At 42.4% G+C, this 22,894-nt stretch overlaps 4 protein-coding genes across 7 annotated transcripts in view; 3 read left to right on the plus strand and 1 right to left on the minus strand.

Annotated features, from left to right (window-relative positions):
- The window catches only part of wdr46 (WD repeat domain 46), a 17,366-nt gene extending 15,813 nt beyond the window's left edge, over positions 1 to 1,553 (plus strand). For all 3 annotated transcript variants that reach the window (XM_047582724.1, XM_047582740.1, XM_047582733.1), the window contains 4 exons: positions 215 to 362; positions 538 to 728; positions 843 to 956; positions 1,043 to 1,553. In XM_047582724.1, coding sequence (XP_047438680.1) covers positions 215 to 362; positions 538 to 728; positions 843 to 956; positions 1,043 to 1,162 — 573 coding nt within the window. In that variant the 3' untranslated portion in view covers positions 1,163 to 1,553. The remainder of the gene's footprint in view (positions 1 to 214; positions 363 to 537; positions 729 to 842; positions 957 to 1,042) is intronic.
- A 742-nt stretch (positions 1,554 to 2,295) lies between these two features.
- On the minus strand, positions 2,296 to 4,898 carry b3galt4 (UDP-Gal:betaGlcNAc beta 1,3-galactosyltransferase, polypeptide 4). The gene has a single exon (XM_047582770.1). The coding sequence runs from the start codon at positions 4,326 to 4,328 to the stop codon at positions 3,213 to 3,215; it is 1,116 nt and encodes a 371-aa protein (XP_047438726.1). The 5' UTR covers positions 4,329 to 4,898; the 3' UTR covers positions 2,296 to 3,212.
- Positions 4,899 to 8,438: 3,540 nt separating this feature from the next.
- On the plus strand, positions 8,439 to 18,481 carry nr2c2 (nuclear receptor subfamily 2, group C, member 2). Of its 2 annotated transcripts, XM_047607276.1 has the most exons (15): positions 8,441 to 8,627; positions 10,764 to 10,851; positions 11,065 to 11,160; positions 11,896 to 12,096; positions 12,233 to 12,338; positions 12,487 to 12,666; positions 13,005 to 13,161; positions 13,265 to 13,355; positions 13,464 to 13,609; positions 14,124 to 14,301; positions 14,562 to 14,683; positions 14,784 to 14,923; positions 15,330 to 15,467; positions 15,549 to 15,654; positions 16,254 to 18,481. In XM_047607276.1, exons 2-15 carry the CDS (start codon positions 10,792 to 10,794, stop codon positions 16,423 to 16,425), a joined length of 1,893 nt encoding a protein of 630 aa, XP_047463232.1. In that variant the 5' UTR covers positions 8,441 to 8,627; positions 10,764 to 10,791; the 3' UTR covers positions 16,426 to 18,481. The 2 variants fall into 2 exon arrangements, 1 of the variants encoding a protein (XP_047463232.1); XR_007114320.1 differs by lacking the exon at positions 16,254 to 18,481 and having other exon boundaries at positions 8,439 to 8,627; positions 14,784 to 14,955.
- A 1,947-nt stretch (positions 18,482 to 20,428) lies between these two features.
- On the plus strand, positions 20,429 to 22,733 carry mrps25 (mitochondrial ribosomal protein S25). The gene is made up of 4 exons (XM_047583547.1): positions 20,429 to 20,674; positions 21,447 to 21,553; positions 21,659 to 21,746; positions 22,262 to 22,733. Exons 1-4 carry the CDS (start codon positions 20,541 to 20,543, stop codon positions 22,449 to 22,451), a joined length of 519 nt encoding a protein of 172 aa, XP_047439503.1. The 5' UTR covers positions 20,429 to 20,540; the 3' UTR covers positions 22,452 to 22,733.
- The last annotated feature ends 161 nt before the right edge of the window (positions 22,734 to 22,894 follow it).

Genomic DNA, 22,894 nt, shown 5'->3' on the forward strand with positions numbered 1-22,894 from the left:
AGCTACAGTCATTATCGCAGCTCATTTTTGTAAGTGCAGTGGCACACACATGCCTGAGCTCAGAGCCCTCAGCAGCCACAGATTAATATAAAACGCTGTGTCGTGCTCCAGCTTAACCTCGTGCTATGACTCATTAACTGAAACATCATTTGTAGAGGCCTACACATACAAAACTATTCATTAATCAGTGCATGTGAATACAATCTACTTGCAGGTGTACAGGGATGTTTGGAGCACTCCAGTGACGAAACCCTACATGGCACACAGAGTTCGGGGAGCAGTGTGGGGGCTGCACTTCTGTCCCTTTGAGGACGTTCTCGGAGTTGGGCATGCAGACGGTTTCACAAGCATGCTCGTACCAGGTCAGACTTCATCTCGCTTTACACCTCCATATTTAAAAACTGTAACAACAACAAGATTGCAGCAGGAAACTGATAGTTACCTTACTGTGGCTTTTGTGTGTTTCCTTATGAGTAAAAATAATTTGCAAAACTCCTCCTTCAATGCCAGTTTCTCCAGTAACATTTGCATTCACAGGTGCCGGTGAACCTAATTTTGACGGCCTGGATGCAAATCCATACCGCAGCGCAAAGCAGAGGCAGGAATGGGAGGTGAAAGCCCTCCTGGAAAAGATCCAGCCGGAACTCATCAGCCTCGACCCCACTGAGCTGGGGCGAGTGGACATCGCCACTTTTACGCAAAGGCATCAAGACAGAGTGGCAGCTCTGGTCAGTATCTGAAAGCATCTTGATTTTTATTATACATAAAGAGCTGCACTCTTACAAAACACAGTTGGCTGATTATTGTAACACCCTACTAAACTCAGGCTTTATCTTTTTCAGGGCTTTGACCCGCTCGCTAAAGAAAAGTTCATTCCCAAATATAAGAAGAAAGGTCGCAGTTCTGCTGGCGGCATCGAAAGGCGCAAGAAGCAAGTTGCTCATGAGGACCAGAGGGTAAGTTTTCCCGAAAATGAAATGTAACTAATTAAATCACAATCATCTGCAGTTTGTGGCTCATCTCTGTTCACATTACCCCCCAGGATGAAATCAGGAAAACCGTGGAGGACAAAGTGAAGAAGGCAGAAGAACAGAAAGCACGGGAGCGAAAGAAGGCAGTGCTCGCAAGCCAGAAGTCTGCTCTGGACAGATTCAAAAAATAGAAAAGAAGCAGCCTTTGTGTAGCTCAAACTCCCGCAACATCCAGTGGGAGTGACCTCTGAACTTAACATAAAAGACTTTTTGAACCCATCAAATCATGCAAATCGTGACACATTCTCGATGTGGCCAGAAATGGGGTCTTGCATTCTCTGATGCAACAGTAATCGTTATTGAATGGAAAAGTAGGGCAGTTCTATTCAATGCCTGTAGCCTGAAGCACACGCTCTCTGCATGGTCTAATGTGAGGCCCAATAGCTGTGTCAACCAGATTGTATGTAACCTTGTATTTGCAAAGGTTTGGATCTCGCCAAATGGTTCATCTGTTCCCGAACTGACTTAACATGTGTTTTTGTATAAAGAACTTCTAAAATAAAATGAAAAAACAAAACACAAGCTTATTTTCAAGCCTCTGAATTTAGACTGTTATCAGAACTGAGACATGCTAGAATATGTCTAACATTATCAGCACTTAGAATATCACTGACAAAAAAAAAGAAAAGATAAAGCTTTTTATCTGGAGGCGTACTGAAGGGACCTCAGCTGAAGCCATTCAGGAAGTAGAAGTAAAGCCAGCAGTAACGAGCTCAGCAACAATTGTGTTCTGACTGTGCTGTAATGGGGATTTCACGGTCTGTGGTTCTAAGAACATGCACATGTGACTTTATTAGCCAACGCTGCTGTATTTAACATGACACCACTGATTGTTGCATACATTCATTAGTAACTATTATTCTGTTCTCAAATGTATGAACTGGGAAGAATGTCGTTGTATTAGTAACTTTGTCACATTTTTAGCATCAGTTCACACATTCAGTATGATTCTTATTAAGTTTATTTTTGTCCATATCTCACATTGAGCTTTCACAAGTGCTGCCTCCTGCGTTTCTTTAGCTTCCGTTTGGTAAAAACAAGTTTAAATATGTTTTTTTTTCTATCTGTCGTTATATATGAGCTATTAATATTATATTTTCTGAGCTAATGTCTATTTTTTAGCTAAGTATCTGTGCCCTGTCATTTTCCAGGAATTGATAAAATCTTAGCAAACCGTCAACGTAATAAAATATTTCCTCGTTGGTGACTTACAAGAAAGAGAAAGTACAGTTTTAATAGAAATGCTGAGAAAAAACAGACCTTGTCATTTGTTCACAGAGGGGTTTATTGGTGGCTGCATGTGATCCATCCATTTCCTGAGTGTAAACACACCGACTTGGTTAGAACTGTGGGTGGAGCGGGCGGCCTGAGGCTTTATCTTCGCACCTGTAACTTGTCTTTTAAAACTTACATTATGGCTTCCTAGCCTGGTGTAGAAGACACTGATCTCGCTGTTACAGAGATAAGTTGGGAATACTACAGCACAAATCCTTCATAGCTTTATAGCTGTTCATCAATCCAGTTTCTTGACCACTGGTTAATGTGCCAGGCAATTATAAATAGAGCGTATTTTCTGTATGATTTCACAACCGGTCAAATATTTTACAGTTAATTTCTCTCCAGAAACTGCAATTAAACATAACTGGTTTGGTAAATTATTACTAACCCTATCTTATCTGAATACTGTGATTGGATATGTGTTCTACTACAGCCTGGACGCATGCATCTAGGACTTTAGACTATACTATAATTTAAGTACCTACTCGAGTGTAAAAAGTGTGAAGGCGGAAAGCCACAGACAGATATAGTTTGTGTCCAAACTACGTCTGTGTTTGGACACAAAGCCTGTGTGAATTTGTCATAGCAGCTTTACTTCCTCTTTGTAACATCAACATGCTGTTTGTCCTACATCTACAGTTTGTGTCGGTGTAATAATGCGAGATGCAGTGAGAGTCTAAAGACAGGTCAACGCTAGCTCTCATTACTACCAGCTGGTCTCTTCCATCACTGCAATGAAAAGCCAGTTAAATACATTGAGGTATTGAAAAAATAAAGCAGTAAAAAAATAAAATCACATTTTCTCAGTGCATATAGCTCCACAGCCAGAAGAGCACTTGTGCTGTTCACAGTACTGAAGCGAGGCACAACCCCAATAAGTCCAGTTATGCTCCCCTTTCAAGCTTATAGTCCCTGCTCCAGACCCAGAGCCGAGCCCAGCATTGCCCTGACTTTGCACATCCCCAAGGAAGCCCGTATATTCAGCCAGGAGCAAGGCGGTGATGAATGTGCATCAGCCCAGTAGTGCAGCATCTCCCTAGGTGGAACGTGGTGGACCGACACCATGGCCTGGTAGCAGCATCGTCCGTACGGCACACCTGGTCCGCCGGAGAAGAGAGGGCAGTGTGAGGGCAGCACTCCGGCTGTCCGGGCACACAGACCAACAAAGACATCCTCGGGGGGCAGAGGTGTGGATAAAGGTGATGCAGAGGCTGCCAGGGAAATTTTGAGCAATGCAGAGCGGGACAGGATGTACGCTGTACCACTGCAATAGTCTGGGAACACTGAGGGAGGGTAGGCCCCTGCAGGGAGGTAGTGCTTGCTGTCCGGGTCACGGTCCGGGGCCACGTGAAGATGCACCCTGCCAAGGTACAAGTCCCCTTGTTCGTACGGGTTGCGGCTGTTGTTCAGAAAGTGCAGCAAAGCCCTGGGGTTGAACAGGACATCATCGTCCACTTTGGCCATGTAGTGAGCTTGAGGGCAGAAGCGACGGGCCCAGCCCAGCATGGACAGGGTCTTCAGAGTGAGGTTGGAGTAGGTGTCCAAAAAACGCCCTTGAACCAGGTCTCCTCTCTCGCGCGCCTCTTCAATCAGCAGCTTAGCCAGTCCGGGGTCAGATGCCACACCCACCATGAAGAGGGTCATGACCCGCAGGCCCCTCACCTCCACCTGCCCTCCCCAGGTATCCCTGATGGCTTGACGGGCCCTTTGGTTGGCAGGAGCCGAGGTGACCATGGTGATGAGGTAAGGTTTGGCACGCTGGCACACCAGTGGACTGGGCATGAGCAGGAACTCCTCGGGTCTGGTGGGGGGGACGCTTTGAGGGGGGATGATGCCCGAGTGGGGCTCCACCACCGTATTCATGCTCATGGAGGTGACCCACGACTCGATGCAGTCCACAAAGAGCAGAGCCAGCAAGGCGGCGCATGCTAACGCCGCGCACAGAACAGGCAGTGCCCCGAGCCTGCTGCCTCGCTTTCCCAACCGAGGCTTACATACCCACAACCCCCGTCCGACCATGACCAACCTCCGCTGTCAAGACCACTGTAGCTCCCACGCCTGCCCCTTTCCTCTGTGATTTTCTTCTTTTCGTTTGTCTTCTTTTCTTCACGACTCGAAGCAGTCCTCTGTCATTGCGTTATTGCGCGTCTCCTCACCTCTAGATCTCCTGCTTCTTTGCTCGTACGCTCAGGGTCCCACAGCAGCGGCAGTCGCGATGAAGTGAAAGTGTCACTGAGGATGCGGTATAACAGCTAGTCCTCCTGCTTTGATGCTGCAGCCCACCGAGGTTAAAAAAAGAAAAAAGAAAAAAAAGAGGTGCCATACGCATCTGCGCAAACAACCGCTTCGGACATTATCGAACCCGATTATTTTGATTTCTTTTCCAGGAGCTGATCTGATAATGTGAAAGGGGCCGGGGTTCGTGTGAGCATGCTTACTCCACCCTCGTGTAATAAAACGCGTTCGTATGATATGGTGTGATGGCTTCTGGTCTGATTTCGGTGATGCTACGTAGCCTATAGGCAATTCCATGACCGCGCAGTGGGCAAAGCAGCTCAGAGGTCCAAATTTCTATTTATTTATTTATTTTTTGCCCCCACATCGAGCCAGACGCAGTGCAAATGTCTCTAAACGTGCGTCTTGTTGTTAAATAATGATTATCGGTTTGCATTTAGTCCTATTTTACAGTAAAGCAGATTTTATGCACGCGTTGCGGAGACATTTTAAAAAGCTAGTGGGGATATTGCATGAGGTCAGTGATCGCCAAGAGCATGATAAGAAAAAGAATAAAAATATCGTGGACTGGATAATTGATCCATCATGCTTCCTTTGATTGAGCCATGCACATCTGGTGACGCATGGCGACATCTGGTGGCCACTTAAGAGTAACACTTACCTCCTGTCGAGTATCCCCCCAGGGTTCATGAGTTGCTCGTAAAATGGCTCATACATATATGAAGAGATTATGCCCCTGACCCATCATATGTCTGAAGCAAATGCGTATCACAAACATTGTTTATGGAAATCACTTGAGCGATTCATGCCTTTAAATCCATAAATAAGCTCTTTTATCATATTTTATTACAGCAGACATTATTAAATAAATGGGGTATTGTTTGTGACTTAATGAGACATCCAAGTGAAGTAACAATGAGCAAAATGGTTTTAATTCACAAGTAAAAGCATAACTTTTGTATAAATGCGTACGTTTTCCATCCTTCCTATTGGCAGAAACATTCAGTACTTTGTTGAAATCTGCCATACATGTAAGAACATTGTGTTTTAGCATGTTTGGATACAAAACTCATGAGTAAATTCAATTAAAACTCAAGAAGAACAGTTCAACATGTATATACATACAAATGTTTTATTTTTTTCGTCTTTGTACATTTATTCTTAACATAATTTGGGCTTTTCAATCTATTTATATGTAACTTATCATTTCTTACTGTCATTCATTTTAACGTTCTTTTCTTTACTCTTAGCTTTGCTAGCTTTTTCGGTTGTGTTTTATGACTCTTCATTATATATTTTGTTAATTTTTGTATAACTTTACAAATAATTCAGATAAGCACATAGAGAAAAAAAGGTGTGTGTTGGCGAAGAGGGTAAAAAACCCTAAAAGAAGTTTATTCTAGGCGCTCTCCAGTGTGAGAATTACACAATTTAGGAAAGACAGAGAGAGAAAAAAACAAAACAAAACGAAACAAAACAAAACAAGAAACGTAAAGCTGAGCCTGTAAAAAGGAAAATAGAAAGAGGATCTATAGTATGTTTATAAAAGGTAAGCCATAAAGATAAAAGATAAAATTACAACAATAAAAACAAACGTTTTATGGGTGAGTTAAAATAAGTAAGAGACGGTTTTGAAAATTGAGATGGTGATGCATCACTGAACCTCTGTACGTTACTCCAAGCTGTAGCTGATGTTCGACCGATGGGAGTATGAAGTTATTGCTGGTGGAATATTTATTGGTGACAGTAGGAATGGATTTCATGATACAAATGAAGGAAGTAACTTGTTCAGTGAGTTCTATGCAAATAATGTGATGTAAGAGCAGTGGGGCCCTTTTTTGGTTAACTTCAATCAGGAGGATTGCAAATCACTAAAAAAAAAGATGAATCTGGAGTTGTTGTCATTATTTTTATGTCCATAAGCACCACACAGATATCAGAAATGACAAGCAAGGGGCTGTCTGTAACAGGCTAATTAACAAATGTCTCATAAATAACTGTATCCTTCAACAATGGAGAAATGCATTCTCATATATAAAAAATTGACACCCAATATCAGATCCAAACAAAATCCAAATGTCAAGAAGCCCATTGAATCGATCGGCTTAGAAATAAACATGTAAATTCTGCTCGGGCCTAGCCAGGTGAAACTTCAATTTAAGCAAAGGCAATAACATCAAAGAAGTAAAATTAAAACATTGCACTCTTACTTATAGCTTTTTCCTTATCAAATAAATACTGCAGTGGATCATATTACGATCGTCATGGTGTTGGTGTTTGACATAAAACCAAAACCCAAATATCAAATGAAATGATTCGGCGGCTCACTTGCAATACCATTGCGGCCCACCAGATTGGGAATCACTGATTTATTCTATATTTTATTTATTTTGTTTACATTTTCTTTGGATCTGAATGTGATTTAACACTATGTTTGCAAATTGTCACTAAATGTGCCATTAAATCAAAGTTAGCAGTGGCCTATATTTTAGTTTGATTTTACAAATCACAATAAATTACACATTATTTACTATTATTGTAACAAGGAATGTAATTTTGGTTTGAAAATATAAAAGTAGCAATGCAATCAAATAACCCAATGTATAACCAAGGGTTATTTTTAATCTCTGAATAGTAATTCAGAGAATAATTACTCTTTGGGTCCCACTGTTGATCAACCCTTAGGTTATGGTTGGGTTATAGTTTGATCCAGCAGAGAGTGGTAATAATATAAGAGTATATATATATAAGAAGAAGAAAGTTCAGTAGGTTTGTTGTGTATATACTGTGGGTATACTGTGATTATGTGTGTTTTAAAAATACTGTTACACTTGAATAAATTATGGAAATACAGTACACCATGTGATGGCCTCCTCAAGTTTGTGTTGAGTGGTGTATGTCATTGTATTCCAGCAAGAATAAAATGATATTGTGACTTTGTTTTTGAATATACAGTGGTGCTGTTACAAGTAAATTACACAAATACAATAAACAAAAACATATAAGACAACACATAATACACCTTTGGATTTATGTTTTTTTACATTTGTAAAATATAGCATTTATAGATAAGTCATTATAATTCAAACAGCAGAGCATGCCCACTTGCTAATTCAGTGGCTACACCAGTGAAAATAAATGGACTCAGTCTCGCACTAAATCTCCCTTCACGACCGTTATAATGTTCAGGTTACGTTGAAAGTGTGTGGTAAAGATGGTAATTCAACTTCGCGAACATTTTGGAGGCTGTGTTGCCGTTAAACTGGATATAAATGAACAGAGCACTGTTTAGATTTGCTCTAAGGTCACTGGGGTGCTTGTAGGAACTCTGTCACACATTCATGACCAACAGAAAATCATCACCAAAGACGGCTCGCACGTCCTCCACTCAGCATTTGAGTGGCTCAGCTCCGGAAGGCAGCTCCTCCGCTCTGACCCCAAAGCCAATAACATGTAAACATATAATCCCTGTTATTCCTGTTTACATTTGCACTTTGCACATGTTTACACCCTCCATGGACTGTTTGGATAGTTACCCCCGTCCCCGGATACAAATAAAGTTTTCTGAAACTGAAAAGTGTTTCTGTTGTTTAGCCTAGAGACCACTGAAGGTGCAATTGTTAAAATAGTACAATACAATAGTACTACAGGCGGGCACTACGGACAAAAACACACAACCTTCACGTGGCTACGGTTTAGTGCAGGACTGCTACATTACAATAGATATTATTTCACTGGTGTACCTAATAAACTGGCCAGCGAACGTGGACTTTGACTGAGAAACGGTTGTCTTTAATAGTCATGTTGTCAACCCTGTTGATTTTTATAAAACATAATTATGAACCTAAAGTCTCGAGACAGTCAGACACAATGACGTCAGCCCTGTCTGGCTCGCGCCAATGGTTGGGGGGGTGTTAGAGTCGCGCGGGGACGCAGGAGAGAGGAAGGAGGGAAAAAACTGAACCTCCATCAACGCGCTGGTGGTGCGGGGTCACGAACTATGACCTTTAACAGGAGAAAACCAAAACAAATATTTTATAAAGCAGCGGAGCGTCCTAAATCTGCCACCGCCGTCCCGACGAGGTGAGTCTGAGCCCCGGACTGAAAAGAGCAGGAAGCTCCGAGAGAGAGACAGAGTGGATCATTAGTGGAGGGATAAGTAGCTTGTTAGCTAGCCGAGCCGAAGCGTAGCTCCCTTCCCCTACCCGGCTTCAGTAGACCGGATCCGGGCATTGGACCACGCTGATATGTTGCAGAGAGAAACAGCTAAACCGTGACAGTGGTGTCGAGTTAACCCGGGTTAATGAATGCATGCTACGGCGACAGGTCCAGCGGGGCTGCCTCTGCAGCCTGCATCAAGCTAGCTGATAGCTAGAAAGCTGTAGCTGCTGTAGATGAACTCGACCCTTTTACCTTTGCCATCCCGGGGACAGGGAGTGGGTTTAGATTGGCTGTGATCGTGTCTCCATTTATCACCACTGCCGCATTTTTACATTTACATTTACTGACCCCGAGAGTCAGCTAGTTGGTTGTGTGCAAAGAAAATTACTCTTAATTTATATTTATCTTAAGGATTGGTCTCTGGTGTTATTGGCTGACTGCCAGGTTCTCCATTTTGTTCTGTGTTGTGATGCGTTTGCGAGGGGAGGTAGTGATGGACACACTGTTGGACCAATCGTTGGACAATATGAAGCTTCACACTGCTCCTTTTGGCCAGTGAGGGCTGCAGGCCAATTGATCAGATAACATAAAGGTTGACACCCTTGATAAAATAGAATGTACCTTAACTGAGCCCCTATTCTGTGTTGGACATTGTGTTTTTGTTTTTGTTAAGCTGTTCTATACACAAAATGTGTTGTGATCAACAAAGTATCAAGTGCAAGGAGGTGATGGATGGAAGGAGAAGCAGTCTCTTGATACTGCAACAAAAAACATACCCCAGTACATATTTTTTTAAACATTTTTTGATATCAATTTAACATGTAACTTTATTTTGTACGTCAGTGTGCGTCCACCATTGACATTGCCTTTAGAGAAGCAAACTTGTGAGTGTAGGGTTTGCGTCTCCTCCATGTCCACAGCTGAAGTGCCCTTGAGTGAAGCCCCCCCCCCCCCCCGGGCGCCACGCAGGTGGCTGCCCGCTGCTCCTAGCTCTGTGCCAGGGGCAGAGCTGGAGTCCCTGATATCAGAAGCAGAGGGAAGGACCTTGAACAAACTCGGGTCCATCATGATCCACCAGCGTCTACATGACACCACAGTGAGACAGAGAAGCTCGTTCAGTGACAGGCTGCTGTCTCTGTCCTGCTCCACAGACGCGTATACACCGACCAGCCATAAAAATTATGATTAACACTAATTATTTTGTTACCGTCAGTGGGTGGGATTCTGAAGAACATTTTGTCTTGAAAGTTGATGCTGGAAGCAGGTAAAATAAGCAGAGGGAAGGATGTGAGTGACTGTGACAAGGGTCACATTGTGATGACTACACGAGTGGATCAGAGCATCTCCAAAACTGAAGGTCTTGTGGGGTGTTCCCGGTCTGCAGTGGTTAGTCCATGTGGAGGAAAAGCAGTTGTGATGTAAATAGGACCGTATGGAAGTGGTACATTTATATGAGAGGACTTCAGTTGTCCTGCTTTCTAACAGGGTCATTTTGGACAGTGTGATGCTTCATTAGGCTGCAGAGTGATCTGATTATGATTAGCTTCTTATAGCGTCTCTTGCGGACTTGGCCTGCGTTGACATCACTGCTGCCACGGCAACGTTTGATTTGTTCAACAAAATGTGCGTGAGCAAGATGCCAAAAATAATTTGTAAATTTCCATTTTAGTCCGCCGGCCGCTGTAAAACAGATAGCTATTTGTGATGATGTTACCTGACGTTGAGAAACAAACTTCATTTTTCTGTCTTCAGTTAGGTTTTTGCGACAGCAGCAGCAGCAGCATTTAATTCTAGGCACCGTTACGTCCTTGTGGTGAATCCACGCGCAGGTTATGTTTGCAACAATTCATCATTGCAAACGTGGCACAGCTGTGCGTCAGCAGCTACACAAGTCCCACAAATCCTCAAGGAGAATTTAACTTCCACGGCAGACAAAACTTTCTGTGTGTGTCGGTGGCATAACACATGCGCCATGAGCCACCGGTGCTGTTATATCTATAGAAAGTGTTGACCTGCTGTTCTCTGGTTGATGAATGTCTTTGACGCTGTCCCGAACAGACCTCACTAATGACCTTACATCATCATCATGACGACCAACCTGAATCTGCTCTCTCGGCAGAACATGGATTCTGTGTATGAGGTGGAGGTGAGTGTGCACACATAGAGGCTGTTTGCTAGTTGCTCCACGTAACCTGCGAAGGCTTCTTTTCATTTGCAAATACAAAAGTGCTGCTCTCTTTGCCTGTGTAGTTACCTTGGAGACATTGACCTCTGTGGACAGCTCCCACTTGCATTTACATGAAAGTGTTGTGTAATAGCATTTCTGGTATTTACCCACAATTCATTTGTTGTGTTTAAGGTGCCAGTCTCTCCGCCAGACTCGGTGATAGGTGAGTCTCCACAGCGCTTTCAGGTTATTTCCACCGAGCCTGCCACAACACCACAGCGAATACAGGTAACTGCTCTCAAACCTCAGGGCCTGTTCAGACCTGGATATTTTAACGCCACATCCAGCTGAAAATATGTGTGTTCGCAATTGACATTTTTCATGTGTCATAAGATCCAACACTGCATGCAAATAAGCATGCTGAGGGGCGTCTCTATTGGATTTCTACTGCTGTGTCAGAAGCCATGAAGAATTGCTCTAAGGTCTCCCTCGTTCACTGGAAAGCACGCTCATATATTAAGTTATATATTTATCTATTAATGAATCTCCGGCTTGGCCTTAGTTATTTTAAATCTTAACATTATAACCCCAGAAGTTTCTGTACACACCGTAATGTCACCTGTTTGCAGCAGTGAAAAAGTGTACCAGTCAGTGAGGAAATACACAACATAACTCCACATGGCTACTTCACATACATCAACATAACCACGTCAATAATTAATATGATGGAATTACACACAGCCTGCTCATATATTCAATAATTCATGTGCAAATAGTTCGATCTAGATGAGATTTGTTAATGATTTAGTTGGTTAACAGCTACAAGGTCGCTCAGGATGCAGGTGAATTCACACTGCTGGAAGAATGTGGCCGCAAGAGCCCAAGAACGGCTCCAAATGTAGTTTAACGTTGGATCAATCGTGTGTCCCGTTGATTGTTGTGCTCTTTCAGCAGCACCAAATAAAACAGGTTTTTGTGACGCAGTTCTTCCCCTAACGTCACACTTTGCTTCAATGCCCACAGATTGTAACCGACCAACAAACAGGTCAGAAGATCCAGATAGTGACAGCGATGAACCCGTCCAGCGCTCCCAAGCAGCAGTTCATTCTGACCACGGCTGACAGCTCAGGGGCAGGCAAGGTTATCCTGGCCTCACCAGACAGTCACAACACTAAGCAGCTCATCTTCACTGCTGCCGACAGCCTAATGCCAGGGAGGATACAGGTACAGTTACCCCCATAATATCACCCCCTACTTTTGTCTCGATATTTTCTACAGTTTTTCAGATGGTGTTATATCAGTGACATTTACACAGTGCGAAGGTGAAACTCAAGATTGCTGGCCTGTGTTTGACTTTCAGATTGTCACAGATCCAGTGTCGATGGAAAGGTTGTTAGGACAGTCAGGGGATTTGAGCCGACCTCAGCCGGTAGAGTACTGTGTGGTGTGCGGGGACAAGGCTTCAGGTACTCTAGCCTGCAGTGCCAGTACCTGGACATGTGATGCTTTTTGCACAGATGAATCGTCTTGTCCGGTCCAGCAGCACGTCCGGCAGTGTTACCCAACACGTGCACGGGGGCGCAGACAACGCTGACCGGTGTTCTCTGTGTTCAGGGCGTCACTACGGAGCAGTCAGCTGCGAGGGATGCAAAGGTTTCTTCAAGCGCAGCGTGAGGAAGAATCTGACCTACAGCTGCCGCAGTAAGCAGGACTGCGTCATCAACAAACACCACCGCAATCGATGCCAGTTCTGTCGGTTGAAGAAATGCCTTAAGATGGGGATGAAGACTGAGTGTGAGTTTGCATCTGAAAATGGCCTTAGAGCCTTAGAGGGTGTTGGAGTCTTATTTTGTAGTCATGGCTAGCTGCAGGACTCCTCTCCTGCCAGTGTTGAAATGACTTAAATGAATTAAATATTTGAAAACAGCTGGTTAAGGCACATGCATTTCACATAAAGTGATTAATTATTTTATGAGGAATTCTGTACACAGAATCCACTGGTGTAGGACGGACGGAACGTTGTCCTTTGGCCTAAAAATCCAGCGTCAGCGTGTTTCTTTGATAATCTGAAGAACTGTTCAGCACGTTCCCGTCTGCAGCGACGCTTCTTACTGTGCACTGTTAATCCCCAGCTGTCCAGAGTGAGAGGAAACCCATCGATATAGTGCCCAGAGAGAAACATGCCAACTGTGCTGCCTCCACCCAGAAGATCTACATCCGCAAGGATCTCAACAGCCCGCTCATCGCCACGCCGACCTTCATCTCTGATACGGAGACAGACGGCTCCAGGTCGGTGGAAGTCAGAGCTGCAAACAGCGGCGCCATCCTTTAAGCTGATGATGATGATAATGTTGTGTCATGTGACCGGGTGATGTGTCCGTGTTTTGTGCAGATCCAGCCTCTTGGACCAGGGGATGCTGGTCAACATCCAGCAGCCGGTCATCCAGAGCGATGGAACTCTGCTACTGGCAACTGACTCAAAGGTGCAACTCAAATCCAAGTCAATAGTGGCTCATGTTGTGATGTTTTAGTAACAAAAAGGACCTCCGCATACAGCATGTGAGGGAAAATAATCTGCATTTTGTCCTCAGGTGGACTGTGGGCAGGGAGACCTGGGGACGCTAGCCAATGTGGTGACATCACTTGCCAACCTGAGTGACTCACTGAAAGAAAACTTGAACAATGGCAATACATCAGACAGCCAACAAGAGGAGCAATCTGCCAGCGAGATAACACGGTCAGTCAGCGGTGCAGACAAAGGAGAGGAATGTGTGTTTGTGTGTGTGTGTGAGGTTTCATCACTCATTTTTAACAGGCCCTCCGCGTGAAGCCTTGTCCTCGTTTGGTCCGATTTGTCCTCATTTGTTGAGTGAGTGGACCCCGAAAATCGATCGCGTTTGTCTTTGAAGGGCCAGAAATAATCTCCACAGAGTCTCTTCTTGCTTTTGTTTTTCAAGTGAATTATTTACCGTGTGATTTTGAAACAGTATATGGTTTAATTGGTTTACTCTTTTTCAGTTCACTAATTTCGACCTGAAGGCTACAACATTTTCAGTTTTTGTTCCTGAGTTGTTTCAGCCGACGCCACCCTCTTCAATTCATTTTAGATTGCATTCTACAGATCACTTTGTACATTTAATATAACCTTTTTAAAGGTGTGGAAAAACTAGTTAAATTAAAGATCGATTTTCTTGTCGAATGACTTAACCTCTGTGTGTGTGTGTGTGTGTGTGTGTGTGTGTGTGTTGCAGTGCCTTTGACACCCTGGCCAAGGTCTTCAACCCACCTGAAGTAGGGGTCGGACAGGATCCGGCTGAGAAGACTCAGTGTGTCGTTGGGACAACAATACAGCTGATCGGTCGAGACCAGGAGACCCCCATCATTGAGGTGGAAGGCCCACTGCTCACAGACAGCCATGTCGGCTTCAAGGTGAGTCGGGTCCGCTCAGAAACTAATGGCCACAGTATTAGACGTGCTAGTTGAATATTATTGATTCAAGTGGAAGGGGGTCTTGTTTAAAGAAAAAAATGTGTATGTGGGCATTTAAGTTTTGTGAAATGTGTCTTAATCAGTAGAGCGCTGGGGTCCTTTAATTGGTTATTTCTTTGTTTTGACATTAACTTGTTGTTATTTGCCTACTTTCCATTTCCAGTGTCCTCATTTGTGCTTGTGCTTCGTCTTTCGTTTAGCTGACTATGCCCAGCCCCATGCCAGAGTATTTGAATGTACACTACATCTGTGAGTCAGCATCCAGACTTCTCTTCCTGTCCATGCACTGGGCCCGCTCCATCCCTGCCTTCTCAGCTCTGGGGTGAGAAAGCATTAGACTCGAGAATATTCGCGCCATGCCGTCTTTTAAAGGTTTGCAAACACTAAGGGATTGCAGTGTCGTTTGTCTCCGTGTTTCTCAGTCAAGAGGCCAACACGTGTCTGGTGCGAGCCTGCTGGAACGAGCTGTTCACTCTGGGTCTTGCTCAGTGCGCTCACGTGATGAACCTGTCGACCATCCTCGCTGCCATCATCAACCACCTTCAGAGCAGCATCCAGGATGGTATGGACCACAGACCTCGTCATCATTTCACAGTAGGGCACACGCATCTGAACAGGAGCAAAGAAATGTGATGTGTTTTCAGAGTTGTTGCTTTACTTCTGTCATTGTGAAATCAGACGGGGGCGTTGCTTCATTCGTTTGCCTGCGAACGAGTGTCGTTCGAGGCGTTAATTGTTAATTCGGTTTTCATGTAAAGGTTTCCCGACTTTGTCCGCGTGTCGCTCAGACAACTTTCAGAATCAGAATTTTGTGATATAAAATTCATCTCCTTACTAATCCTAAGCTGAATGGGTGAAATCCATCTTTTGATCATGTGACATTGCATTTCTTCGTGACTTTCCTCATTAGATAAAACAGAAAATACATAATATTGATACATCACACTGGGCATTTTCTTCCCTCTCAGACAAGCTGTCAGGAGAGAGGGTGAAGCAGGTGATGGAGCACATCTGGAAGTTCCAGGAGTTCTGTAACAGCATGACGAGGCTGGAGACTGACAGTTACGAATACGCCTACCTGAAGGCTATAGTGTTATTCAGTCCAGGTGAGTCTTTTGTTCTAGCTGTTATCAGTTAAATACAATACAATTCCACGCAGTGACCTGTATTCCTTGTGTTTCTCTCAGATCATCCAGGCGTGGACAGCAATGGGCAGATTGAGAAGTTCCAGGAGAAAGCGCTGATGGAGCTGCAGGACTATGTGCAGAAAACATATCCAGATGACACCTACAGGTAAATTCATTCATAACTTCACGCGTTGATCTCTCTACAGAGTCCAAAGACGTCTTTGTGAGATGAACAAAGAAAGTTTAACCGTCACCATAGAACTTTGACGCCATGAATTAATGAATACACACATTAACAGGTGAAAAAAGGTGGAAACATTGAGAGTGTAGATACAGTAAAGTGTTTCTCTATAAATTTAGGAAATTTTGTGCTTGCATCATATATCAATCGTGAGCATGAGGCACCACCATTAGTCATTTCCTCCCTTGTGTCACCTCAGACTTAAGTTAAAATTCAACCGACCGACTGACAAGAAACTGACAAGAAAGTAAAAGAGGTTCTTCAGGGTTTACATCAAAAAACATAGACTGTCTGAACAGAGTTATTAAGGAGAGGAGACCTCTGTTTGGTGCTCTGTTTGGAACAAACTACTGCCCCCTGCTGGTGTGAAGAGTTATTTAGTCTCACAGAAGTGCAGAGTCATTGTGCCAGCTAGTGTTTGTGATGTGTTCAAGTGCAACATTCTGGACCAGACATTACATAAAGAAATAAATGACCTTGGCAGCAAACTAGTTCCTCAATCACTTGTGTGTTTGTCTCCTCAGGCTGACGCGTATCCTGACTCGTCTTCCCGCCCTGCGCCTCATGAACTCGAGCATCACGGAGGAGCTCTTCTTCACAGGTTTAATAGGTAACGTCTCTATTGACAGCATCATACCCTACATCCTCAAGATGGAGATGGCCGAGTATAACAGCCAGGACTCCGACTCTACATAATGACACCCCATTGCTCCCAGAACTAACGGTTTAAAGAGTCTCCACTTCAGGTACACTCTTCATTTCTCGAGTGCTGCAGTGTTGAACTGAAGTCTTTAATCCAGCCCCTGAACTTCTAATGGTGCAAAGTCGTTCAGGAATACCTGGTAGATTAAGATAACACGGCATTGGAAAACCAGGATGACTGGAAACGTTTTTTAGGGCGGATGCAGTCAGTGGAAAAGGAAATCTCTGCAGCTGAAAACTGCGCTCCTCTCTTTTTATGTTGTTCAGCCGAGTTACATTACCTTCTGACCTAATGCCTTTGAAATAATCTCACACCTACCTAAGCCTTACCATGTTCTCACGTTGATTACATACATATTACAGAAGCTTTTGATATCAGATAAAATACACAAACACAGCCCAGAAATGAAACATCATACTGTAAAAACAGAAATCTTACACGTTGAAGAGGAATTCGATCGGTTTGAAGAAAGACTAATGTAATTTGATTACTTTGCATTGGTGAACTTTTGTTTATGTTGACCTTCGCAAATAACAGTCCTGTTTTTTTAGAGACTGAGCCGATGAATTCAAGCTTTAATAAGGACTGAGTTTTCTGAATGTCGCAGAAAATTTAAATAAAACGTGCTTCGAATGTTTTTTTTCCCCCCTTAACGTACAATTCTTTATCTTAACAACTAAACAATTTCAATCCTGCATCAAGAACTATATCCCGTTTATTGTATTTGATTCATAATTTATTCTCATTTTTAGCTAATTACAACACGACCAGTGTCTGAACTTGTTCTGTCTTTCAGTTTTACTTTTAACTAAGACAAGTTAGCTGGAGAAATGGACCATATATCCATTGTTATACTAAACAACATCTCAGAGATTTTTTTATGTGCATGTGTTTTTATGTGGTACGTGTATATCTCGGGTATCATGACTGTGTTGCTAATATAACCTGTGCAATCACCTCATCACTTTCTCCCTTTATGACAATCAATTATATGTTGTCCCATCAGTGTCATCATGACTGTGTTTCAGTCTGCATTTTCTAATTGTACTTGCCGGTGGCAATTATTTCTTTTACATTATCTTATCTCGCGTATGTGTAGCTAAGCTGCTGTTTTTTGTACCTTTTTTATGTTGTTTATGCATTGGTATTCTTGTGCACATCAATCGGCTTTCGTGGCATTCCACTGCATTCGTGCTGACGATAACGTTTCGTTATATGTTTTCTAAAAAGTTTCTTTTGATGTGAACAACTTTGCTTGTTGCATACTAAGTGTACTTAAAGTACTTTTGGGCTGGTTTCCCTGGTGTAAGAAAGAACGAGATTCTCTGGGAAGTCAGTCTCGGGTGCATTAAAGTCTTGAAGACAGTATGGACGTATGCATTGGCTTATCCTCTTGTATTAAGAATAAGCATCCTCAGCAACATGAATGATAAAGGGGGGTGTACATAAGTCAACCGTGGTTATGTGTTGTGAAATAAATGTCAGTTGTTATATTTGGGTTGAAAACCCAAACGGACTTTGTAAAGGCACTGGTGAGAATCGACCTTTGTACATGTAATTTCATTAAAATGAGAGCATGTTGTTTTTAAGCAGGATTTTATAATCTTGTCGCTGTCTGCCCTAAAAAGGAGCATTGTTATAATTTTTTATAGTGCATTGCAATGCATGAAGAAGTTGCTTAAGCGCATTTTATTAAATGCTGTTTGGAAAAATGTTGATTTAAATGTTGTGGCTTTAAAATATTTACCATGAGCGGCTCCTACATTAAAGGATTAAAAATATTAGAGCTTTTTTTTTTTTTTTTTTTTTCGTGGACTGAGCATCCTGCGGTTAAAGTTTTATACTGTGTAAATGTTTTTCTGCTCATGTAACAACAAATGAAATTGAGGAATTCAAACAACACTCACGTTTTGCTGAAGTTGATCACAACCCTGCATCTCTACCTCACACCGATGAACATAAACAAATGTATTGACGACTGAGCTCCTGTATCAGCATTCCAGCCTCTCAGGCTGACATTTTAAACAAAATAAACAGTTATTCATGAAATATGACTTGTCTGAATTTGTCCATGTTGAAGATGATCAAGGTGTTTCTCTGATTTAATTTCCACAGATTAGTAAAGCTTTGGTAGCAAACTGGACAATACCACACCACCATTTACTTACTAATCACAAACTCCAATCCCAGTGAAGTTGGGACATTCTTAAAACAAAAATTAAAGGATTTGCAAGTCTTTTTTCCATCTACATCTATAAATGTAAGATAAAACTCTAAAAGCTGTATATTAACAACACCCACAAATGTCATAGTTTAAAACTATGGTGGTGTATACAGTCTACAATTAGTGGGTCACCTGCACATCTGCACCATTTATGCTGAAAAAGCACATACAGGTTTTGGGTTAGGGTTAGGCCGGGGGTCGGCAACCCGCGGCTCTAGAGCCGCATGCGGCTCTTTAGCGCCGCCCTAGTGGCTCCCTGAAGCTTTTTCAAAAATGTTTGAAAATGGAAAAAGATGGGGGAGAGAAATATATTTTTTGTTTTAATATGGTTTCTGTAGGAAAACAAACATGGCACAAACATTATTAACTTTTTTCAATGCTGTAAAAATGTGTAGAATAAATATTAAATTTCAACATTTCTGTCAACGAAGATTTACGTCATAGCCTGCGACACACGTTTCTATCAGTAAGGCAGGATGCCAGACAGGTGGCTGTTGTAAACAAACCGGCGGCTGTGTGATGTGCCATGGATCCCAAAGGGAAAACATGAACTACATCAAATCAAAATATCGCACCCGCTTCACAGATGAGAGCTTGCAGTCCTGCGTCAAGATTAAAGTTACATCTTACATGCCTGATGTCGAGGAGCTGACCAGTGATGTCCGAAAATAGAAGTCACATTAAACGGGTAAGAACACAATCCTGTCATAGGCACATTTTAGTAACAAAGTGGCTGTTATTATGAATGATATCTGATTTTTGTCAGTATATATTTGGAATGACACTTAGGGATATTATTGTGTTTTGTTGCTCAGGTCCGAGCATAGCTGCGTTGGTTGCGTGTCAAAAGAGAAGAGGATGCTGCTTAGTTTTACTCTTGCACTGACTTGCTTGGCATTTGCATAGACGTCAAACTTGAACTGTATTAATTTGATTTTATATACTTTACCTTTTCAAAAGGCTGATGTATTTTTAAAAATGTAGGCTGCGTTTTATTGCACTCTTTCGCCCAGATAAGGGGCACGTTATGCACGTTCCGTTTTGTTGTTTTTTCGAATCCTCAAAATAAAAACGACATCAAAAATCTGATTTCTTTGTTGCATTTCTTTAATTTCATCAAAGCAATGAAACATAATTCATTAATATTGTAATGAAGTTAAACTTGAGGCGGCATCGCGCAACAGAGTAGTCACGTGGTGCGTCATTCTCTACAGGATGCACTGCAGGAAAAATAAACATTTAATCATGAAGGCTCATTATGTATTTGTAGTTAACTTAGTCATTTCGATAGTAGGCTAATATAGCTACTATAGATACATACAGCATGTGTTGCCTTCAATATAAGGCTTCTATAAGGCTTTTATTTTTTTGCGGCTCCAGACATATTTGTTTTTTGTTTTTTTGGTCCAATTTTTTGGTCCTTTCAACATTTTGGGTTGCCGACCCTTGGGTTAGGCATTGGCAAAAAACAAAACAAACAAAAAAAAACTTTACAATGCTTCAACAATTAGTGTCCAAGTACTGTTTCAAGGAAAGGTGATGTAACACTGTGGTAAATGTGTCCCTGTCCTAGTTTGTTTGCAAAGTGTTGCAATATGAAATACTTTATATCTATATTAAACGTTTAAAAGAAAGCCTGTCCATTTGGAGTAGACTAGAACAATGTTATAACATTTAATTCGGTGAGTAGTTAAGAGTCAATCAAAAAACAGGCTAAAATTAGTAACCATAGTAACAAGTGGGCAGCCTGGCCAACTGTTCCGTCGCTCGAGTGACGACGACCCCAAACGTCATCAAAACGCGTCTCCTTCCTTGTGCTTGTGTTACTGTCTGAGAAACAGACTGGTTTCAGATGGTATTTTGTAAATAAAACAAGGATTTAAAATGCCTATGAAAGGAAGGTTTCCGATCAGGAGGACCATAGAGTATCTCCAGAAGGGCGACATCATCTTCAAAAACAGAGTGAAGATCATGACGGTGAATTACAACACGCACGGAGAGCTCAGCGACGGAGCAAGGTCAGAGCTAACGGCTAGCGGCGTGTGAATGTTACAGGTTAAGATTAGGCGTGTTTTACATCCAGGTCAGACTGCTAAAGATAATGTCGGAGATCAGGTAAAATTACAATGCCGAGGGCCAGCAGCACCAGTTTTATCCCATCCCGGTGGTGATGTTAGCTCCAAAAGATGGCGCATGCGTATTGTGCTCATGCCCACACGCTGTATGTCTGTTTACTGTGATATATGGCTTAGGCTTTATTGTCAGTTATATTATTATTAGTCAGTTATAATAATAACAGGGCAGTCGTTTCAGAAATTGTGAAAAATGTAAACTAGAATAGTCCTAGCTTTTCTCTTCAGACAAATATAACACACATAATATATATAAATGAAAGATAGTGTACTAGTATGAAACTATACGTGATATGTAAATACTGTATCAAATATCTGAGATATGTATGTATAATCCACTAACAAAGAAGTTGGGAATCAACTTTCTATTGATTAACTAACCATTTAAGTTCCAACGTGTTTTGCTGCCCTTCTCCCACTATTATTTCTGCTACTGTAGCTGTCACGTTTAAATTCATGCATTAAATCCACATGCCAGATTCATGCACAAATCTAGTCAACTTACTACAAACATCATTCAAATGGCCTTCTAGTTAATAACCCAAATTTCATATTAATATTTAGAACTTTACAACACTATTTAGAACACATTTACAATGTTTATAATGTGAAGATTTTTCTGAATCGTGTACTCTCTCTCTTTCTGTTTGTTCTGCAGAAAGTTTGTGTTCTTCAATATCCCCCAGATTCAGTACAAAAACCCCTGGGTCCAAATAATGATGTTCAAAAACATGACACCGTCACCGTTCCTCAAGTTCTACCTGGGTGCGTATCCTCTCATGCTGTTCTCTGTGCGACACTGTGACTACACACGCCGTTGGAGGATTTGAGTCAGGTCTTCTCTGTGTCCCCGTCTCTCTCTCTCTACAGATGATGGGGAGCAAGTGCTAGTGGACGTGGAAGGGAAGGACTACAGACAAATTTCACAACACGTCAAGACCATTTTGGGGAAATCAGAGTAAGTATATCTGACCCCTCCAGTTCTTCACCTATTCAAACGGGTAAAATACCGTTCTTTTCCATCAGTTTACAACCAGCAATCATGATGATACGATTTTGAACATTTCTACAAATGTATTAAAAATTTATAATATAAAGTGACAGAAGTGTCCCGACCATTTTCTGTGTCAGATCCCAAAATAAACTGACTGATGGGGGGCTTTTGTGTTGGCAAAGCTGGGACCAGACAATTTAAAGCCGCATCACCAGTGTATCACAGCGTGTGTTTAATACATATGTTTTTCAAAACATTGTCATATTTTATAGGAAGGAAAGGCGCAGGTGTTACTAGTGACACATTGAACCATTTCAGGACCTAAACCCAAAGCTGCCAAATGGGAACTAGGCTTTGATGACCTGTACTAATTCTAACTGTGATTTTTCAATTGTGTCCTGCCAAAATGCAAAAGAAAACTCTAATCCTGCTGAGACCAGACAATCTGTTCATGTATTTACCCGCCTCTCTCTCCACAGAGAAGTGTTGCAAGCTGAAGCTTTAGCCAAGATGCAGGCCTCGAACCCCGCCAACTTCGGGCCAAAGAAGTACTGTCTGAGGGAGTGCATCTGTGAAGTTGAGGGCCAGGTGCAGTGCCCCGGCAACACGCCGCTGCCTAAGGAGATGACGGGCAAGTACCGCGCCAAGATGGCGGCGTCACAGGAGTGAGAGGGTGAGGAGGACAGAGGACTTTACTGGACAGTGTTACAACATTGTTGTGTTTGGTTTCACACCAGCACATGATCGGACTGGAGCTCCACTCTGTCCTCCGCTGGCTTCCAACACGTGGGTTTCACATGTTTTCGCTGTGAGTTCCGTTGGACTGTTTTAATAACTCGACGTTGCAACTTGTCTTTGTACCTGACGAAAAATCAACTCATCCGCTTGTGAGCTTAAGAGGTGTATGATGTAAACATTTAAATAAAACATGTATCTGTGACAAAATCCTAATTAATTGTAATCACCATTTTATAAACTCCAATCCCCCACAACATTAAAACCGCAGATCTTTTCTGCTGGGAGAGTTTGGGTCTTGGCTTTTGTTAGGATGTCACTTGGACACATACCACCCAACTTAACATACATCCCTTCCTGGAGGTGGCGCTACGCGA

Source organism: Mugil cephalus, chromosome 1, assembly GCF_022458985.1.
Source record: "Mugil cephalus isolate CIBA_MC_2020 chromosome 1, CIBA_Mcephalus_1.1, whole genome shotgun sequence".
Lineage (NCBI taxonomy): Eukaryota > Metazoa > Chordata > Actinopteri > Mugiliformes > Mugilidae > Mugil > Mugil cephalus.